This window comes from Sinocyclocheilus grahami, unplaced genomic scaffold (assembly GCF_001515645.1).
Source record: "Sinocyclocheilus grahami isolate Dianchi unplaced genomic scaffold, SAMN03320097.WGS_v1.1 scaffold107.1, whole genome shotgun sequence".
Lineage (NCBI taxonomy): Eukaryota > Metazoa > Chordata > Actinopteri > Cypriniformes > Cyprinidae > Sinocyclocheilus > Sinocyclocheilus grahami.
This window is the reverse complement of record NW_015505286.1, coordinates 1,059,341-1,075,872: the sequence shown is the minus strand read 5'-3', so window position 1 is coordinate 1,075,872 and position 16,532 is coordinate 1,059,341. Positions and strand designations below refer to the sequence as shown.

General features: G+C 37.5%; 1 protein-coding gene across 2 annotated transcripts in view; it reads right to left on the bottom strand.

Annotated features, from left to right (window-relative positions):
- Positions 1-125: 125 nt before the first annotated feature.
- LOC107588757 (protein phosphatase Slingshot homolog 2-like) overlaps positions 126-16,532 on the bottom strand; it is a 32,864-nt gene continuing 16,457 nt past the window's right edge. For both annotated transcript variants that reach the window (XM_016276984.1, XM_016276985.1), the window contains 13 exons: positions 12,529-12,644; positions 12,372-12,436; positions 12,018-12,139; positions 11,867-11,932; positions 11,712-11,777; positions 10,025-10,219; positions 9,672-9,765; positions 7,820-7,948; positions 7,687-7,733; positions 7,359-7,505; positions 5,875-6,075; positions 3,387-4,296; positions 126-1,543 (listed from right to left, as the gene is read on the bottom strand). In XM_016276984.1, coding sequence (XP_016132470.1) covers positions 227-1,543; positions 3,387-4,296; positions 5,875-6,075; positions 7,359-7,505; positions 7,687-7,733; positions 7,820-7,948; positions 9,672-9,765; positions 10,025-10,219; positions 11,712-11,777; positions 11,867-11,932; positions 12,018-12,139; positions 12,372-12,410 — 3,333 coding nt within the window. In that variant the 5' untranslated portion in view covers positions 12,411-12,436; positions 12,529-12,644 and the 3' untranslated portion in view covers positions 126-226. The remainder of the gene's footprint in view (positions 1,544-3,386; positions 4,297-5,874; positions 6,076-7,358; positions 7,506-7,686; positions 7,734-7,819; positions 7,949-9,671; positions 9,766-10,024; positions 10,220-11,711; positions 11,778-11,866; positions 11,933-12,017; positions 12,140-12,371; positions 12,437-12,528; positions 12,645-16,532) is intronic.

The following is a 16,532-nucleotide window of genomic DNA, read 5'->3' as shown; positions in this document are numbered from 1 at the left end:
GTGAAATTGGCTTGCCATAGTGTATGGGCTTATTTTGGACCCCACTGACTTTAATTGTTAAAAAAAACAAAAAAAAAACAAATAATAAATTTTTCAAAATATCTTCTTTTGTGTTCTACAGAAGAAAAAGTCATACAGAATTGTCATTTTTGGGTGTGCTATCTCTTTAATCACAAACTCACCATGGCAGGCACAAACACACGTACACTCACACACAGAATAAAAGTCACATAGTGTGGTAAGGGTTTATGGTCTGTTTCTTCAGCCTCTGCAGGGGATGCGTCCTCCCATATTGTTGGCGTGTTGCCACGGTTATCAAGGCAGAAGCAGGTAACTGGGCGTAACCTGCCTCCTCCTGTGCATTATCCCGCCTCCAACACTGATTGGAGGGTGGGGAGAGTGGCAGTGGCATGGACATGACATCATAGTCACTATATTCTGCCTCTTCAGTCTTATCATCATTCTCTACATGTCCAAGCATATGAGATCCAGTGGAAGAAATAGGAGAGGCAGAAGAGCAAGGGACAGCAGGAGTGCAATGGGGCAAAACGCATTTCTTTTTTGAGGTATCATCACTACAAAAGTGGGGACGTGGCTTATTGGTGGGAGCAGAGAGTAAGGCAGGACTTAAGTCAAGCTCGCTCAGGTCAACAGGCGAGAGCTCCAAAGACCCAAGTTTGGCCAACGAGGCTGAGCGCTTCATCATTGAGGGTGGGGTCAGGCCAGCCTGCCGGATCCGAGCCTCCACCTCTTTGGTCCTCTCTCGCGCAGCCCGGCCCTTTCTTTGCTCCCTCCTGGACCACGGTTGGCTGAGTCGCCTGTCCGAGCAGCCACTCACCTGCCAGAGGAATGCCCCAAGCTTTTTCAGGGTCTCCCAGGTTTCCCTCATGTCTTTTGGACAGCGTCCCAGTGGACAATCAGAGTCTGTGTAACTCTCCTGCTCGGTGATTCCCTCCAGCTGTAGAACCATGGCCAGAGACGAGCTAGATGAAATGGAATGGCTTTGTCTTGAGTGCGTGAGGCCGGTGTTCATGCGCTCTCCCTCCCTGAGTTGTCTCTCGCACTCTTTTCCCATTCTGTCCTCATCAGCTGAAAGACTCTCGTCTTTCTCCACCTTCATGTTGTCCATGTTGTTCTGAGGCTGGTGATGGCGTGTTGACACAGTGCTTGGATCAGGTGTGAGGTGTGTGTGAGATGAGGTCTTCTCAGTTTTCTCTCTGCTGCTGGTGTTGATGGGGGAGCGTCGCGAGGGACACGCAGGGGCCGAGGACACCAGTGCCACTGACGAGACCTCCTGCTTGATCTTCTGCTCAAGCTCCCTGGTGGCTCGCCGCACGGTGCCCTTTGGCCAGTCGCTTTGCTGGTCCTTCCCATGCTCCACATTCTCTTTTTCAGCTTCCGCTGATGTGGCTTGTGTGAACTCCTCCTCCTCACTGCTGCTACTGGAAACAGGTTGGCTGATAGGAGGGGGGGGAGGGGTTACACTGTGCCGTATTGAATCCATTTCTGAAACTATATTATGGACTGAGACACTGCAGCTCTCCTGTAGCAGAAAAACAGGGACATGGGTTGGTTATTTTCTTTGAATATGTACCTTCATTATTTTGTGATGTAAAGGTGAAGTGTACAATTTGTATGCCTCTTGTGGCACAAAGTGGAACTGCAAAAATGTGAGTGGTGCTTGACCGTGCTAAGCTCAGCCTTGATACTAGGGTTTTTGAAAGTTGCCAATAAGTTACTATGTAATTGCTATGGTATTCTGTGGTGGGATAAATTTCTGTGTATCAAAAAAAGCCATGTGACTTTGCGTCAATGAGTCGTGTGACTGAATAGTTCATAAAAGAGAATAAAAGAAAACATGTTTATCTGGTCATTTTGAAATGCAGGAGCCAAAGCATGTCAAATATCTTGCCTCCCAGAAATGAACATAAGACATCTGCTGTCTAGAGCTAGCAAGCAGGAAGTTCATCAGAGCGTTCTAACCTGCAATAATTTTTTACATTTTAAATGTATTCATTTTAATATTGTTATTCATTACATAAATTACATTTAATAAAAAGCCACAGTGGCCTTTCCAGTGATTCCAACTTCCATTGGTATTGATATTTTGCACCAGTTTTCCCGAGAAGTGACAATTGTCTATTGAGCACATCGGATGGAACTGTTTTTGCAATGTTTCGATTTTTGTTCTTTCCATATAGATTAAATTTGTAACTTGCATGAAAAAACATTTTTAGTAAGTCAATATTTGATTGGTGTATTTTTAGTTTAAACAGGAACATTAAACTGAAACAGGAAGTATTTTACCATAAAAAATAAAAAAAATCACACACTTCACTTTTCACTCTAATTGTGCATGAAAACTGAATGCAACTGCAGCAGACTGATCAGCACCATGACAGATGAAGGATCCCATTCAACATTTCTCATCAACAGTGGGTGGCAGTGTGGGACATGACTTCATTCAAACATGATTAGGGTGAGACACAGTATGGGAACGGAACCTGATTTTAATAAAGTTTGGCACTTACTCTCAGGAACATTATTCCCTTGCTGCAGGACAATAACATAATATTAAGACAGATGCATTCAAAGCTTTGACCAGCTGTCTAAATAAGCATTTAAGGTCATTCATAGAGGTTGAATTTATTTAATTGAGAATTAACATAAAAGTAAATAAACTCTTGTTTATTTATGCATTAAAAAAATTAATTTCTTAAAAGGGATAGTTCGCCCAAATATTTTTTGGGTGAACTATTCCTTTAAGAAATTAATTAAACAATTATAGCATTGTAGGGTTAAACAGACATTTCACCAAAAATTCTGTCATCATTTACTCACCCTCATAATCATGTTGTTCCAAACCTGCAAGTATACTCTCAGGAACATTATTCCCTTGCTGCAGGACAATAACATAATATTAAGACAGATGCATTCAAAGCTTTGACCAGCTGTCTAAATAAGCATTTAAGGTCATTCATAGAGGTTGAATTTATTTAATTGAGAATTAACATAAAAGTAAATAAACTCTTGTTTATTTATGCATTAAAAAAAATAATTTCTTAAAAGGGATAGTTCGCCCAAATATTTTTTGGGTGAACTATTCCTTTAAGAAATTAATTAAACAATTATAGCATTGTAGGGTTAAACAGACATTTCACCAAAAATTCTGTCATCATTTACTCACCCTCACAATCATGTTGTTCCAAACCTGCATTATTTAAATGTCTTAATTATTCAAGTCTCTTTCTTTTGTGGAACACAAGTCATACAGATTTGGAATGGCATGAGAGTGAATAAATGATGAAATTATCAATCCCTATTAGGGAAGTTTCCAAAACTACACCAAGACTGCACATTCCCACAATTTTTTAATACCCCCTTGCCTTTTTCTGTTCCTCCTCATTGATAGGGTTGTCAGGAAGTAGCCGTTTGGTCTCTATACTCTGGCTTTTGTCCCGAGGTGTCTGCTGCACCGCCTGCTCAGAAGTCCCACAGATCTGACCCTCTTGAGAAAGGCCCTGGAACTTCTCTCTGGCACTGAAGAAGTCAATGCGGTCTGTGCTTAGAGTCAAGGGAGGGGTGGTAGAGAGCCCAGCTCTGTGTAATGTGGCAATGGGGTGGTGGTCTTCATCACTGCTGTAACTTATTCCCACACAGTCTGTCTCCGTGTTAGGCACTTGCTGGCTGATATCCTGCAGCCCTGAAGAATCCGAGGTCTGTGTGCAGGGCTCAGGAGTCCTACTCCTAATGCTCACAGATGAGAGCACCTTTGGACTAGACTTCTCCAAAGGCACAAGAATGGACACCTCAAGCTGCTCAGACAGACCTTGCATTGTCTTTGCATCTGAGAGAAGCCTAGGGGACGAGGGTGGGTTATGTACAGCGGCGGGTGGATGAGGACGACCCAACGGGAAAGTCTCTGCAATAGTCACGGAGGTGACATCGGATCTGGCCTCTGGGACCACAGTGGCAGCCCTAGGTCTGGGGAGGGAAGGGGTCTCTGTGGGTTCATGGAGGTTGTCGTCTGGGTTGCCCAGGCCATTGTAAATGTGGGTATCTGGCCAGGGTATCGTATCAGGCTCTGTCTGCCCCTTAGCTTCAGTAGCACTGGCTGAGGTGGGTGTGAGAGACTGCAGTAGCTCCTTTATTGAGGGTGATGTCTGACCGAAGGTCTGGTTGCGGGAATAGGAGCGTCCGAGAGACTGTGCAGCAGTGGCCTTACAGAGTGGCTCATGGTGCTCTGACAAATCACTATCCGAGTGGGAACGCCACAACTTATTGTGTCTCTGTTTGCTAGTATGGAGAAAGGGAAAGGTTGGGTAAACAAACCATCCAGGAGTCGGTATAACTACTGAAAATAGCAAGGTATAAAAGGAACTAAAGGTTTACAATATATTTTGGTGGCTGATAAATTATTTTATATTAAGAAAATTTGATTTTAATTATTGAAAGTAATTAAAGTAGAATTACACATGATAATTCTAACTGATAGCGTGTTACAATAAATTTGTTTTTGGCTGCATTTTTATTTATTAATTTTTTTGGTGCACTTAGGACCTAACCAGTCTCACTTGTCAATGTGCATGCTTGCACACTGTGTGTAGACATGAGCTGAAAGGATTCCATGTTTTTAGCCAAGGTGACATCACTGTGAGGATTTTTTCAAGATCTATGCAGCATGTTATGTTTGGGCTAGTTTTAATTGGGATCATCTGCTTTAAGTAGCAAATGCCATTTTTCATATTCTGTTTATGTTTCACGTTTATTATTCATTATTAACAGCCCAGAAATTCCTCAGTGTATCTATATAACAAGTATTAATATTTTGGTGAATAAAAAAATGCTGTTTTTGATGCAAACTACAAATGAATTATAACATTTTTCTGCAGGTGAGCACAGAGTCACTCATAGAACATTTGTCTTATTTCACACCCTCTGCTCTAATCAGCTGAGTGAATATTGACTGTAACAACACATTATTTGCAGTATATACATGCCAGCTTGTGGCGTAAGACTGTTAAATGACAGAGAAATGTCAACTGTGGTATAACTACTGGAAGTTTTGTTAATCTTAAATTGACCATATCATGAAGACAGGATTTTCTTGCTTTACCTAAATAAAAGAGCATGCTTCAATAAACAAACTACTGTTCAAAAGTTTTGGGTTGGTAAGATTTTTCAAATGTTTTTCAAAGGTGCATTATTAATTTGATCAAAAATACAGTCAAAACAGTAATAATGTAAAATATTATTTCAATTTAAAATAACTCTTTTCTATTTTAATATATTTTAAAATGCAATTTATTCCTGTAAAGGCAAAGCTAAATGTTCTGCAGCCATTACTCCAGTCTTCAGTGTCACATGATTCTTCGGAAATCATTCTAACATGCTGATTTAATGCTCAAGAAACATTTCTTATTATTATAAACTTTTACAAACAAAAGTTTGAACTGCTTATAATGGGTCAGAAAGAGAATGGAAAATGGTGTAACACTAACGTCAGTGAGCTTGAGTGGTTTTGTCAGAACTAAAAAAAACGTGAATAATCCCATTCAGTGATTTTACAGGAAGTGTAAAATACCCACCCACACCAAAGCCCATATGCACAAACCTACAACCTCTGAGACGCAAGCACACAATCAAAGATGCACAAGTTACTAAGTGGAATGTGGTCAAACCACCACTGTAACTTCTCAATGAATACAATCAGAGCCCTATAATCAACTGTGAAAAGAAACATGTCATTATAATGGAAGTGAGCGTGTCTGTGGTCATTAGAGTGAGTGGCATACCTGCACGTTTAAATATCTGAATGCACACAGACATTTCCTGATATTCACATGACTACACACATTCAAATGACACATTTACCTGGCCATCAGGATTCCCTGATACTCTTCCAGCTGTCTCATAAATGATGGGTTGGGTTTGGTGACGGCTCGCCGCTCTTTAACATACTCAAAGGCCTGCTCCAGGTCCCAGCCGTACTCCTTCATGGCATATGCGATCACAGTGGAGGCCGAACGACTAACGCCCATCTTACAATGCACCAGACACTTCGCCCCTGCTTTCCTGTAGGTATCATATTAGTCTTGTGTTAAAATATGGATATAGTGCTAGTACTGACAACATGACATTTCTTGGAGAAAAAAAACTAAAGCGCAGGTTAACAATTCATTTAAATTAAGACTTTATCTGAAACCAAGGAGCAGAGAGAAAGAAAAAGAGACTTTAAACCTGAAACTTTGGTTTTTATACTTTGGTTTTGGCTTTTATACTAATGCAGTGTTCACATTATGTCAGAATTACAGTCATTTCAAGTTCCTTACTGAAAAATTTTCATGCCTTTATTGAACCTGTAATTATAACTGATGAAAAATCTGAGTTCTTCAGTATTCCTAATAGTTTATCTTTATGATTATTCCTTCATGTTGTGTAATGGATGTTATTTGAAGTTCTTAATCATTTGGATTTCCAGCAATTGTATTGTTCATTGGTTTTCTAATGTAAAATTCCTTGAAATCTGTTTAAATGAAAATGTAGATTTTTTTTTCACTTCACTGTTGTGACGTGATGTTAAAAGAAAACCAGCAGCAAAATGGCGATTGCCTCAACAGTAAAAAGCGAGTTAGATACCTCAACATATTTTAATATGCAATTTTATTATAGTCAGTATTGCAAATGCATATTGAGATGAATTAATTAGTATTAATTAATATTGAAAGAATATTGGTTATTGGCTGATATTAGTGAGTTATTAGTGAGAGAATACTGGAAATCCTGTATATCGAACCAATACTAGACATAAAGCTCAGTTCCCATATTTTTACATTTAGATTATCTTTGATGTTGTCTAATGCTCGCTCTAAGTTAGTCTTTAATAACATCATTTAATAGCACTGTTAAATGCAAACTCAAAATATATTTCCATTTTTAATACTGTACAATATTGTGATGCCCTTTTATCACTTAACATTTAAAACTATACTTTATTTTTTGTTTTATATTAATGTTTTGAATTTTAATAGTGTAGTAATATTTAATATAATAATATTAGTTATCTGTTGTTTTTTACTGTCTTATTGGTATCGGCCAGAATTTTAATACATCCATATAATTAATGTATTGATAAAGTATTTTCTTGTCATTAACAACATCAATTTGCAGTTATGAGCAATACCAAAATGATTCAGAGTAGAATCTCACAAATGTAATTTTGACATGACATAAACGTAACATAAGTATTTAGAAAGAGCACACGTTCTTTGTTAATAAACATCTTTGTATAACAATTACAGCTAGAACACCTGTGTGTTTTACTCCAAAGTGAGCATTAGGAGGTTACTCATACTCACTTTGCTCTAGAGATAAATTTGTAAGTGTCATTCCAGTAAGCCAGCAAGTCTGTGGCCTCTTCATCATAAACCCTGATATTGTGGTACTCAAATAGGCCTGGAAAGAAGTTATCGATCTCCCGCGTCACATTAAGGATGTATTGCACCCTGATAGTAAACACAAAGACATAATGGAAAATCTGTGTAATCATTAACGCCAGGAACAGATTTCAAAGAGAATAATAAAGGATAACACAGATTTATGGCTTAAACAGTCTGGCAAGTAGTTTCTATTGCAGGTATTATAGGTATGTGTGTTTTCATAGACAAGGATGTCAACAAAACTCACCCGGTGTTTTGTAGCTCTTCCAGATTAGATGCATTCCATTCAGAACCCTATAATTATGTGCAATTCAAAAATGACTTATGGTACAACGTAACTGAAAAGTATGATTAAAATGTATTGATGACATAACTCTTACCAGGTAAACATGCTCAAAAATCTCTGTGGGCCTGTCCATCTGCCCTAAGATGACGATCATCTCATTATCAATGTACTCCTTAAATTCCCGTAGATTACACACCATCTGCATCTCCAGCTCTGTGCGGATCTAAACAGAAGTGTGTGTGCAGGTACAACGTGTGAGCTGAGTACACGTCAAGGTTATTATAGTTTTTAATTTTTAAATTAGTTTTATTTTAATATCATTTTCAAATTTGCTATACAATTCAGTTTAGTTTTTATTAGTTTCATTAATATTGTTGTTAGTTTTAGTTTAGTTTTTATTTCGTGAACACATTTTTATTTAGTTTTTATATAGTTTAGTTTTAATTAAAGGTTAGCAGAATTAACAGATCACTTCCAGAGCGCAGGCCAAAGAAAGACTTGGGCATAATTTAGCCTTAGTGATGCAAATGTCTAGTGACACAAAATTAACGCATGCTGAGATTGATTAAATGGTAAAAGTATACGAATATACGCCAAAAATGAAGCAGTCAAGCCTTTTTACTAAATAAATCTACACAAGTTGTGCATAATGTCATATCTAATGATGTGTATTGAGATATTTAATATGACAATAAATGTAGCCTAATTTGGTTATGATGGTTAGATGTCTTTTTTCTTTTTTAACAATCATAATATATTGTAACTGTCGTGTCTTGCTCACTTTTCTGTGAACAACTGCGCATAAATCATAACTGGGACTAATGAAATTCAATAATAACGGCAATCGCATTAAGGCTCATCACATTGAATATGTTCTTTTCATTTATTAAGAATTATAAGCGTGTTTATGATGTGATTTAGCCTATGCACATTTGTCCGAAAGCCTGGTAGAGTGATCACAAGATGCTATGCTAAAGTTTTGTATTGTTTTCAGAAAGGATGCGCGTTCTTGTCTTTTTTTTCTGTTAATTATTACTGTGACGAGAGGGGCGGGGCCGAGAGCCGTGGGAACGGAGCGAGGCCGGTGGAGTAATTGATGATGAGCGACACCTGCACCACTGACTGGTCTCGAGTCTCACGGAGGAGCTCCGGAAGGATAAAGAGGAGGAGGGACGACAGTGAAAGACGAGAGAGGACCAGGCCTGGAGTTTATTTTGTGTTTTGGTTTTGTTTGTGCGCGAGGGGCTGTCGTGCTATTTTGTGTTTGTTTATTTTATTATTAAAATCTTAAATGTTCGCCGGTTCCGGCCTCCTTCTTCCCGACCTACAAACTATGCTACAATTACATTGCGCTGCGTGTCTGTTTTTCTTCAAAGCACCAACTTAGAATGCCTAATTTTGGTTTGCTTGCTTGTGTTACATGAGAAAATAAATAATTTTGCCTACCTGGTTCGCGACTCGCAGTCTTTGTCAAACGGGTCTGGTCTGGTACAGAATTAAATTAGTGCTGCTGTTGGATAACGGGTCGAGTGTTCTGTTAAGTACTGCTGGTGCACGTTTACCAAACAGGACCCATACAGGACTCTGCTTTAAACTGCTTTGCGTCTCTGCATAAGATAACCTCACGTGTGCAATGCTCCATTTACAGGTATTTCCCTAAACCGCCGGCGCTCATATATTTTTCCGCCAAGGGATGAGAACGTAATGATTATGAAAACAATTATTTATTTTTGATAATTATTATTTAATTTCAGTTAGTTTTTCAATAACTGTTGTTTGTTTCGTTTCGTTTTAGTTTTTCAATTATTTTGTCATTTTTATTTTATTTCAGTTTACGAAATAGTTTTTATCATCAATCGTTTTCGTTTTCGTTTACGAAAATAACCTTGGTACACGTGAGATGATTCTACTGAATAAATAATCCAGGATGTGTATTTGCATCATACATCTTTAGAGGTGACGTTCTCAAGGTCCTTCTGCATCATGATCTCTCTCAAACGAGTCTTGATGAGTCTCTCTGTTCTTTCTCGCTCGGTTGGCCTGGAGACACAAAGCAAAAAAAATAAAAATAAAAAAGATAACACTTTCAAAATTCTGTTAACATTACATCACTTGAAAAAAATATTTATGCAGATCTTAACACATCAAATGGTACAACTTTGCAAGAAAAATATATATTCTATTATCTATTAGCCATATTTAGAGAAAGTGTTTTGTTCTAAAATATAAAGTTCCATGATGCATCAAAATTGGCATCAGTTTGCTCAAATTGCAGGACCATTCACAAATTAGTACTCACACTTCTGAGAAGAGCACAGGTGAGTCTGCGCGGTGGGACTGCACGTCCTGCATAGCGTTCCACTCACTGATGAGGGCCTGATCTGAAGTCACTCGGCTCTGGTAGTAACTCACCCAGGTCAGGAAGAGGCTGCCTGGGAAGTAGTTCTGACAGCGGGCCATTTCACAGGCCTTATGAAGAGACTGCAGGGCAGACCTGAGAGAAAAAGGTGCTCCATATCAAAACATGCCACCATATCAGCTTTTCTTTAATGTGATCCAAGAATAATTTCGAGTTTCTCTTGTTGTGGGTAAGATTACGGTCAGTTTTTCTTGCAGCAGTTAGTTAGATTCTGTTTGTACATCATTGAGGTTTGTTGGGTCAGTTTTCCTAGGTTGTGTGTAAAAGAAAAAAACATTTCTCTAAGCTCCTCTCTTAGGACACAGAGAGCATAGTAGATGTTATCACAAGATTTTGTCTTCACTACCAATCATTGAGCTGGTAATACCTGCTATGACCTCATTGACACAAACTGTAATCAGTATGGATAATCTCCCTTAATTGAATATTGATTTGTAGATACTGTTCGCATATTTCTGTTCATTCTACAGATAAGACGCCTTGACATTCCCTTTAATAGATATGGCATTAAAGCCCCATTTTCTTTTTCTTACATTCTACACATCTTTCCACTCACTTATCTTGCTATTTTGTTTCAAATTCTGTCATAAAATGATGCCCGTTCTCCCAATTTATAATTTAAATGAACTTTTGAATATATGTTAAAATGTAATTTATTCCTGTGATGACAAAGCTGAATTTTGAGCAGCCATTACTCCAGTCTTCATAAAGACTGCTGTTGTGAATATTTTTGTGGAAGCCATATTTTCAGGATTCTTTGATGAAAGTTCAAAGGAACAGTTTTATTTGAAATGGAAATCTTTGGAGTCATTCTAATATGTATTTTAATGTCACTTCTGATCAAATAAAGGCATCCTTGTTCAAATAAAGTATTGATTTCTTTAGAGAAAATTCTACAGACTACAATCTTTGAATAGTAGTATATGTTGTGTGATTTGTGCTTTTGAGACAGGGGTATATTGTTGCTCTCTCGTTGGTCTGATTGCTTCTACTTAGTAAGTCGCTTTGGATAAAAGCGTCTGCTAAATGACTAAATGTAAATATTAGGGTTGGACTAATACTAAAAAAAATTTTTTGGTACAATATCAGCCTTTAGTATCTCAGTATCAATATTAGATCAAAATCTAATTAACAGCCTAGGGATGATAGATGACATGAAACTAGGGTCAAATTATTTAACAATTCAATGATAATAAGCTCTCATATTTATCATTTTAATTATTTAAAAATATATAATTTAATTATACAATAATTCATCTTTTTTTTTTTTTTTTTTTTTTTTTTTTTTTTTACAATAAATGCATAGTTTCTTTTTATAAAAATAATAAAATATGTAACAAAACATAAATACATAAAAATAAGTTAATGGAGCAATACAATTTTTCCATGAATAGAGGGCAAATGACTTTTGACTATGACTATTTTTTAAATATCTAACTGTATTTGAATAAATGACAATGAAATATGATAACAAATTTCATTAAGTGTTCAAAATATTGACGCATAAAAAATCTTTTTTTTAACATTTATATTTATTGAATCTCAGGAAAAAAGGAAAGGCACCCACCACATGGCTTGGACTGATACAGGCTTGAATATGTGTATCTTGTTATCTGTAGACACACTAAAACCCCTGTGAAGAAAAAAGATAAGTGAAACACTATCTGAACTACCTGCAGGAGAGTCAGATGTGTCAGTTTTTAACAGATTTGCCACACCTACCCATCACCATCCAGGTGGATCCGTGTGTCACTCCACAAAGGAAGCACCATGCCTATGGAACAGGAACTGCAACGAACACAAAATGCAATAATTTGTTGTTACTATATTTGATTGGTTTAACTTACCAGTAAAAGTAGTAGCACACACAAACCTGTCGGAGGGGCTGAAGTCCATGCCCAGCACCACACTCTCTTCTGTGTCCTGTCTGCCATTAGTGGAGACCACCACCATGTAACGTGTGCACTGCGGGTATGCGCTCTCCAACCGCACAGCCTGTAGGGAGAGTAGAGAGTTAAGTCAGAAAAAACATAGCATCAGTATTTTAAGCCTTTTGACTTTTTATGATATGATTTACATCTTGTCCATTTTGATAATTCTTATATGTGAAGGATTCATGCAGTGTGGGCTGATTTTGGCCAAACCATGCCCAAAAAAAGTTCACTGTTTTGGTGGCGAGCTAGTTACTGTGTGTGTGTGTGTGTGTGTGTGTGTGTGTGGTGCTCACCAGGCGGATGTTGTCCTCTGGCCGCAGTAATGTGAACATTGTCTGCAGGTGCTGCTGAAGGTCCCCTGCACCAAAAGTTCAAATTGTTCATTAACTATAAATATTCACATTCTTTTTATTGCTTATTTTGCTTGTGTTGTCTAACGAACGCCCTTACCTGCATGTTTGCTGCGCTGAGCTGTGATTATGGAGGAGCAGGATAAGGAAGAGGAGCCATTCCCACGTGGAAGGAAAAGGGCAGCACCTTTTACTGTTAGGAAGCTTTAACTGATGCTGAGGACAGAGAAAGAAACAGAAATTGAAATATAGCGTTTATCTGAATACGTTTTTTTGTTGTTGGGGGGGGGGGGATACTTTTAATACTTAGAAAAACTTTTAATCAGCGAGGATGCATTAAATTAATCAAAGATAACAGTAAAGACAATGTTACAAAAGATTTATATTTTAAATAAATGTTCTTTTTGCATTTCTATTTATCAAAGAATACTGAAAAGTACTGTTTAAACAAAATTATTAAGCAGCACAACTGTTTTCAACATTTATAATAAAAAATGTTTCTTCAATATATGAGTTTGATTTCTGAATGATCATGTGACACTGAAGACAGGTAAAGGTAGCTTTGCCATCTCTGGAATAAATTACATCTGAAAACATATCAAAATAGACAACGGTTATTTTAAATTGCAATAATTCTTGACAAAATTTCAGTATCTAGTCATGGCCAACAGTTTTGGCAGTGACATAAATTGTGTTTTGCAAAGTTTGCTGCTTTAGTATTTGTAGATTATTTTTCCACATGTTTCTATGGTATACTGAAAAACAGTGATAAGCATATAAGTTTTAAAGGCTTTTATTGGCAAAAAATATAATGAGTCAATATTTACAGTGTTGACCCTTGTTATTCATAACCTCTGCAATTCGCTCTGGCATGCTTGATATTAGCTTCTGGGCCAAATCCTGACTGATGGCGATCCATTCTTGCCTTATTAGTTCTCGGAGTTGATCACAATTTGTGGGCTTCTGCTTGTCCACTCGCCTTTTGAAGACTGACCACAGGTTCTCTATGGGATTGCGATCCGGGGAGTGGCCTGGCCACAGATCCAAAATTTCAATGTAATGATCTTCGAGCCACTTCTTTATCACTCTTGCTTTGTGACATGGTGCTCCATCATGCTGGAAAATGCACAGATCATCACCAGATTGCTCATGGATTGTTGGAAGAAGGCGCTCTTGCAGGAAGTTTTGATACCATTCTTTATTCATGGCAGTGTCTTGGGGCAGAATTATGAGAGAGCCAACTCCCTTGGTTGAAAAGCAACCCCTCACATGGATGGTCTCAGGATGCTTTACTGTTGGCACAACACAGGACTCGTGGTAGCGTTCACCTTTTCTTCTCCGAACAATCGATTTTTCCTGATGTCCCAAACAGTCGGAAGGGACCTTCATCAGAGAAAATAACTTTGCACCAGTCTTCTGCTGTCTAATCCTTGTACTTCCTGCAGAATTTCAGTCTGTCCTTGATGTTTTTCTTGGAGAGAAGTGGCTTCTTTGCTGCCCTTCTTGACACCAGGCCGTTGTCCAAAAGTCTTGGCCTCACTGTGCGTGCAGATGCTCTCACACCAACCTGCTGAGCAAGCTCTGCAATGCTGGTGACACGATTCCGTAGCTGACTCCTCAGAAGGAGACGGCCCTGGCGCTTGTTGGACACTCTGGGACGTCCTGAAGACTTCTTCACTACAGTCGAACCTCTCTCCTTGAAGTTCTTGATGATCCGGTAAATGGTTCTTTCAGATACAATATTCTTTGTAGCAATTTCCTTGCATGTGAGGCCATTTTGATGCCAAGCGATGATGGCTGCACGTGTTCCTTTGGAGGTAACCATTGCTAACAAGAAGACAATGATTGGAAGCACTTCTTCCCTCCATATATAGCAATCAGTCTACTCTTACAATCTAATTAGTATGATAGTGATTTTACCTGACTAGTACTCATTCACACTTTCACATGTGCTGCTGATATGATTAGTCAATTAATGTTAGCAGGTCATTTTGTGTCAGGATCAAAAAACAGTGAAATTTGTTTTTTTGTGAAAAGTTTTTTTTGGCCAATGAAGCTTTTAGCAATTATTTAAAATGCATCTGATCACTCTACACAATAATCTAGAAACATTGTGAATGAACACCACAACAGCTTAAGCAGCAAACTTTGCAAAACACAAAATTTATGTCACTGCCAAAACTTTTGGCCATGACTGTACTGTATTTTTTATAATAGATATTTAGATCGTTTTAGAATTGACTTTTAAAAACATAAAAAAATCTTAGGGACCCCAAACTTTTGTATGCATTTTGGACTTTGTTTTGTGTTACTATCTTTACATAATTTAAACTGTAATATTTTGCAATACAAATAGAAGTTGACATTTTTTGAAGCATGCTTGCACATGCAAATGTTGCTAAGAACATGATGTTATGATGTCAGCAAAACACAATTAATTAAATTAAGTTAAACTTAAGAGAGGGAACCTAAACAGAACAGAAAAACAAATGCTTAATCTTATTTAATTGTGTTGGTGTATTTCTCAGAGGTTATTTTGTGAAATTTTAAAAAGTAGTTTCTTGCACTGAGAAATTAGTTTGTTTTTAAATTAGCCATGAGAGGAAAACATCCATCTTAACTGTGTCTATTATGTGAAAGAAACACTGTTTTATTTCTATCTTTTCTATGAATTCTAATGGGTTTTACATCCCGAGTGGAACATGAGACATTGAGTCCAGTAGGGGAATATGGGAGGACTCCTTTTTGAGGGCATTAGCTCACACACCAAACTCTCTGTGCAGGACGCAAACAAGAACACTCTGTTCCCCATCACTGCGACAGCTGGGGGATCTGTGTGTGCGAGTTTCTGTTCTTTGAATAATCCCATGCAACATATCTCCCTCCAATCAATGACATTCAGACTATGCAGACTGTAAAACAAGAGCAAGTGTGAATAGCAGAGAGAACAGAGAAGTGAGAGAGGCACGGATTCATTTAGTGCATGTGTGGCTGCTGTTTTGAGTCATGTGGTAACCATCTGTCTTTTTATGAGGGTGTTATTGTAAGTCAGATTGAAAGCGTGAGAATGAAGTATTATGGGAGTATGTACATGTGACTGTGTCTAAAGTCTGTCGCATCTCTTTAATGCTCTGTTGTTAATCATGAACCTGCTACGTTATTTTTATAACTACTATAAAGTGTCGTTTCTTATAAGATTTTGTTTTTGCAGCGTATTTGGGCCTAAGAGCTTTCTAAATATTAACAATACATCAATACACATTTTTTGTATTGAAAACATATTATATATATGTGACCATGGACCACAAAACCAGTCTTAAAGGGTTAGTTCAACCAAAAATGAAAATTAGCCCATAAATTTCCCTCAAGTCATCCTAGGTGTATATGACTTTCTTCTTTCAGACAAATCCAGTCAGAGTTATATTAAAAATTGTCTTTGATCTTTTAAAGCTGTTTAATGGCACTCAGCGGGTGTTGCAGTGGTTCAGTCCAAAAGAAGTTAAATAAAAAGCACCCATCCATAAAAAAAGTGTCTCACCGGGGGGTGAACAAAGGCCTCCTGTAAGAAAAATATCCATATTCAAAACATAATGATCACTTTAATGTAGCTTTAATGGGTGAGTAATGTATGGGCTAATTTTCATTTTTGGGTGAACTAGCCCTTTAAGTGTCAATTTTTCGAAATTGAGATTTATACACCATCTGAAAGCTTTCCATTGATGTATGGTTTGTTAGGATAGGACAATATTTGGCCGAGATACAACTATTTGAAAATATGGAATCTGAGGGTGCAAAAAAATCTAAATATTGAGAAAATTACCTTTAAAGCAATGCATATTACTAATCAAAAATTACGTTTTGATATATTTACAGTAGAACATTTGCAAAATATCCTCATGGAACATGATCTTTACTTAATATCCTATTGATTTTGGCATAAAAAGAAAAATCGATAATTTTGACCCATACAATGTTTGGCATAAAAGAAAAATTTATAACTTTGACCCATACAATGTATTTTTGGCTATTGCTACAAATATACCCATGCAACTTTAGACTGGTTTTGTGGTCCAGAGTCACATATACTGTATATATATATATATA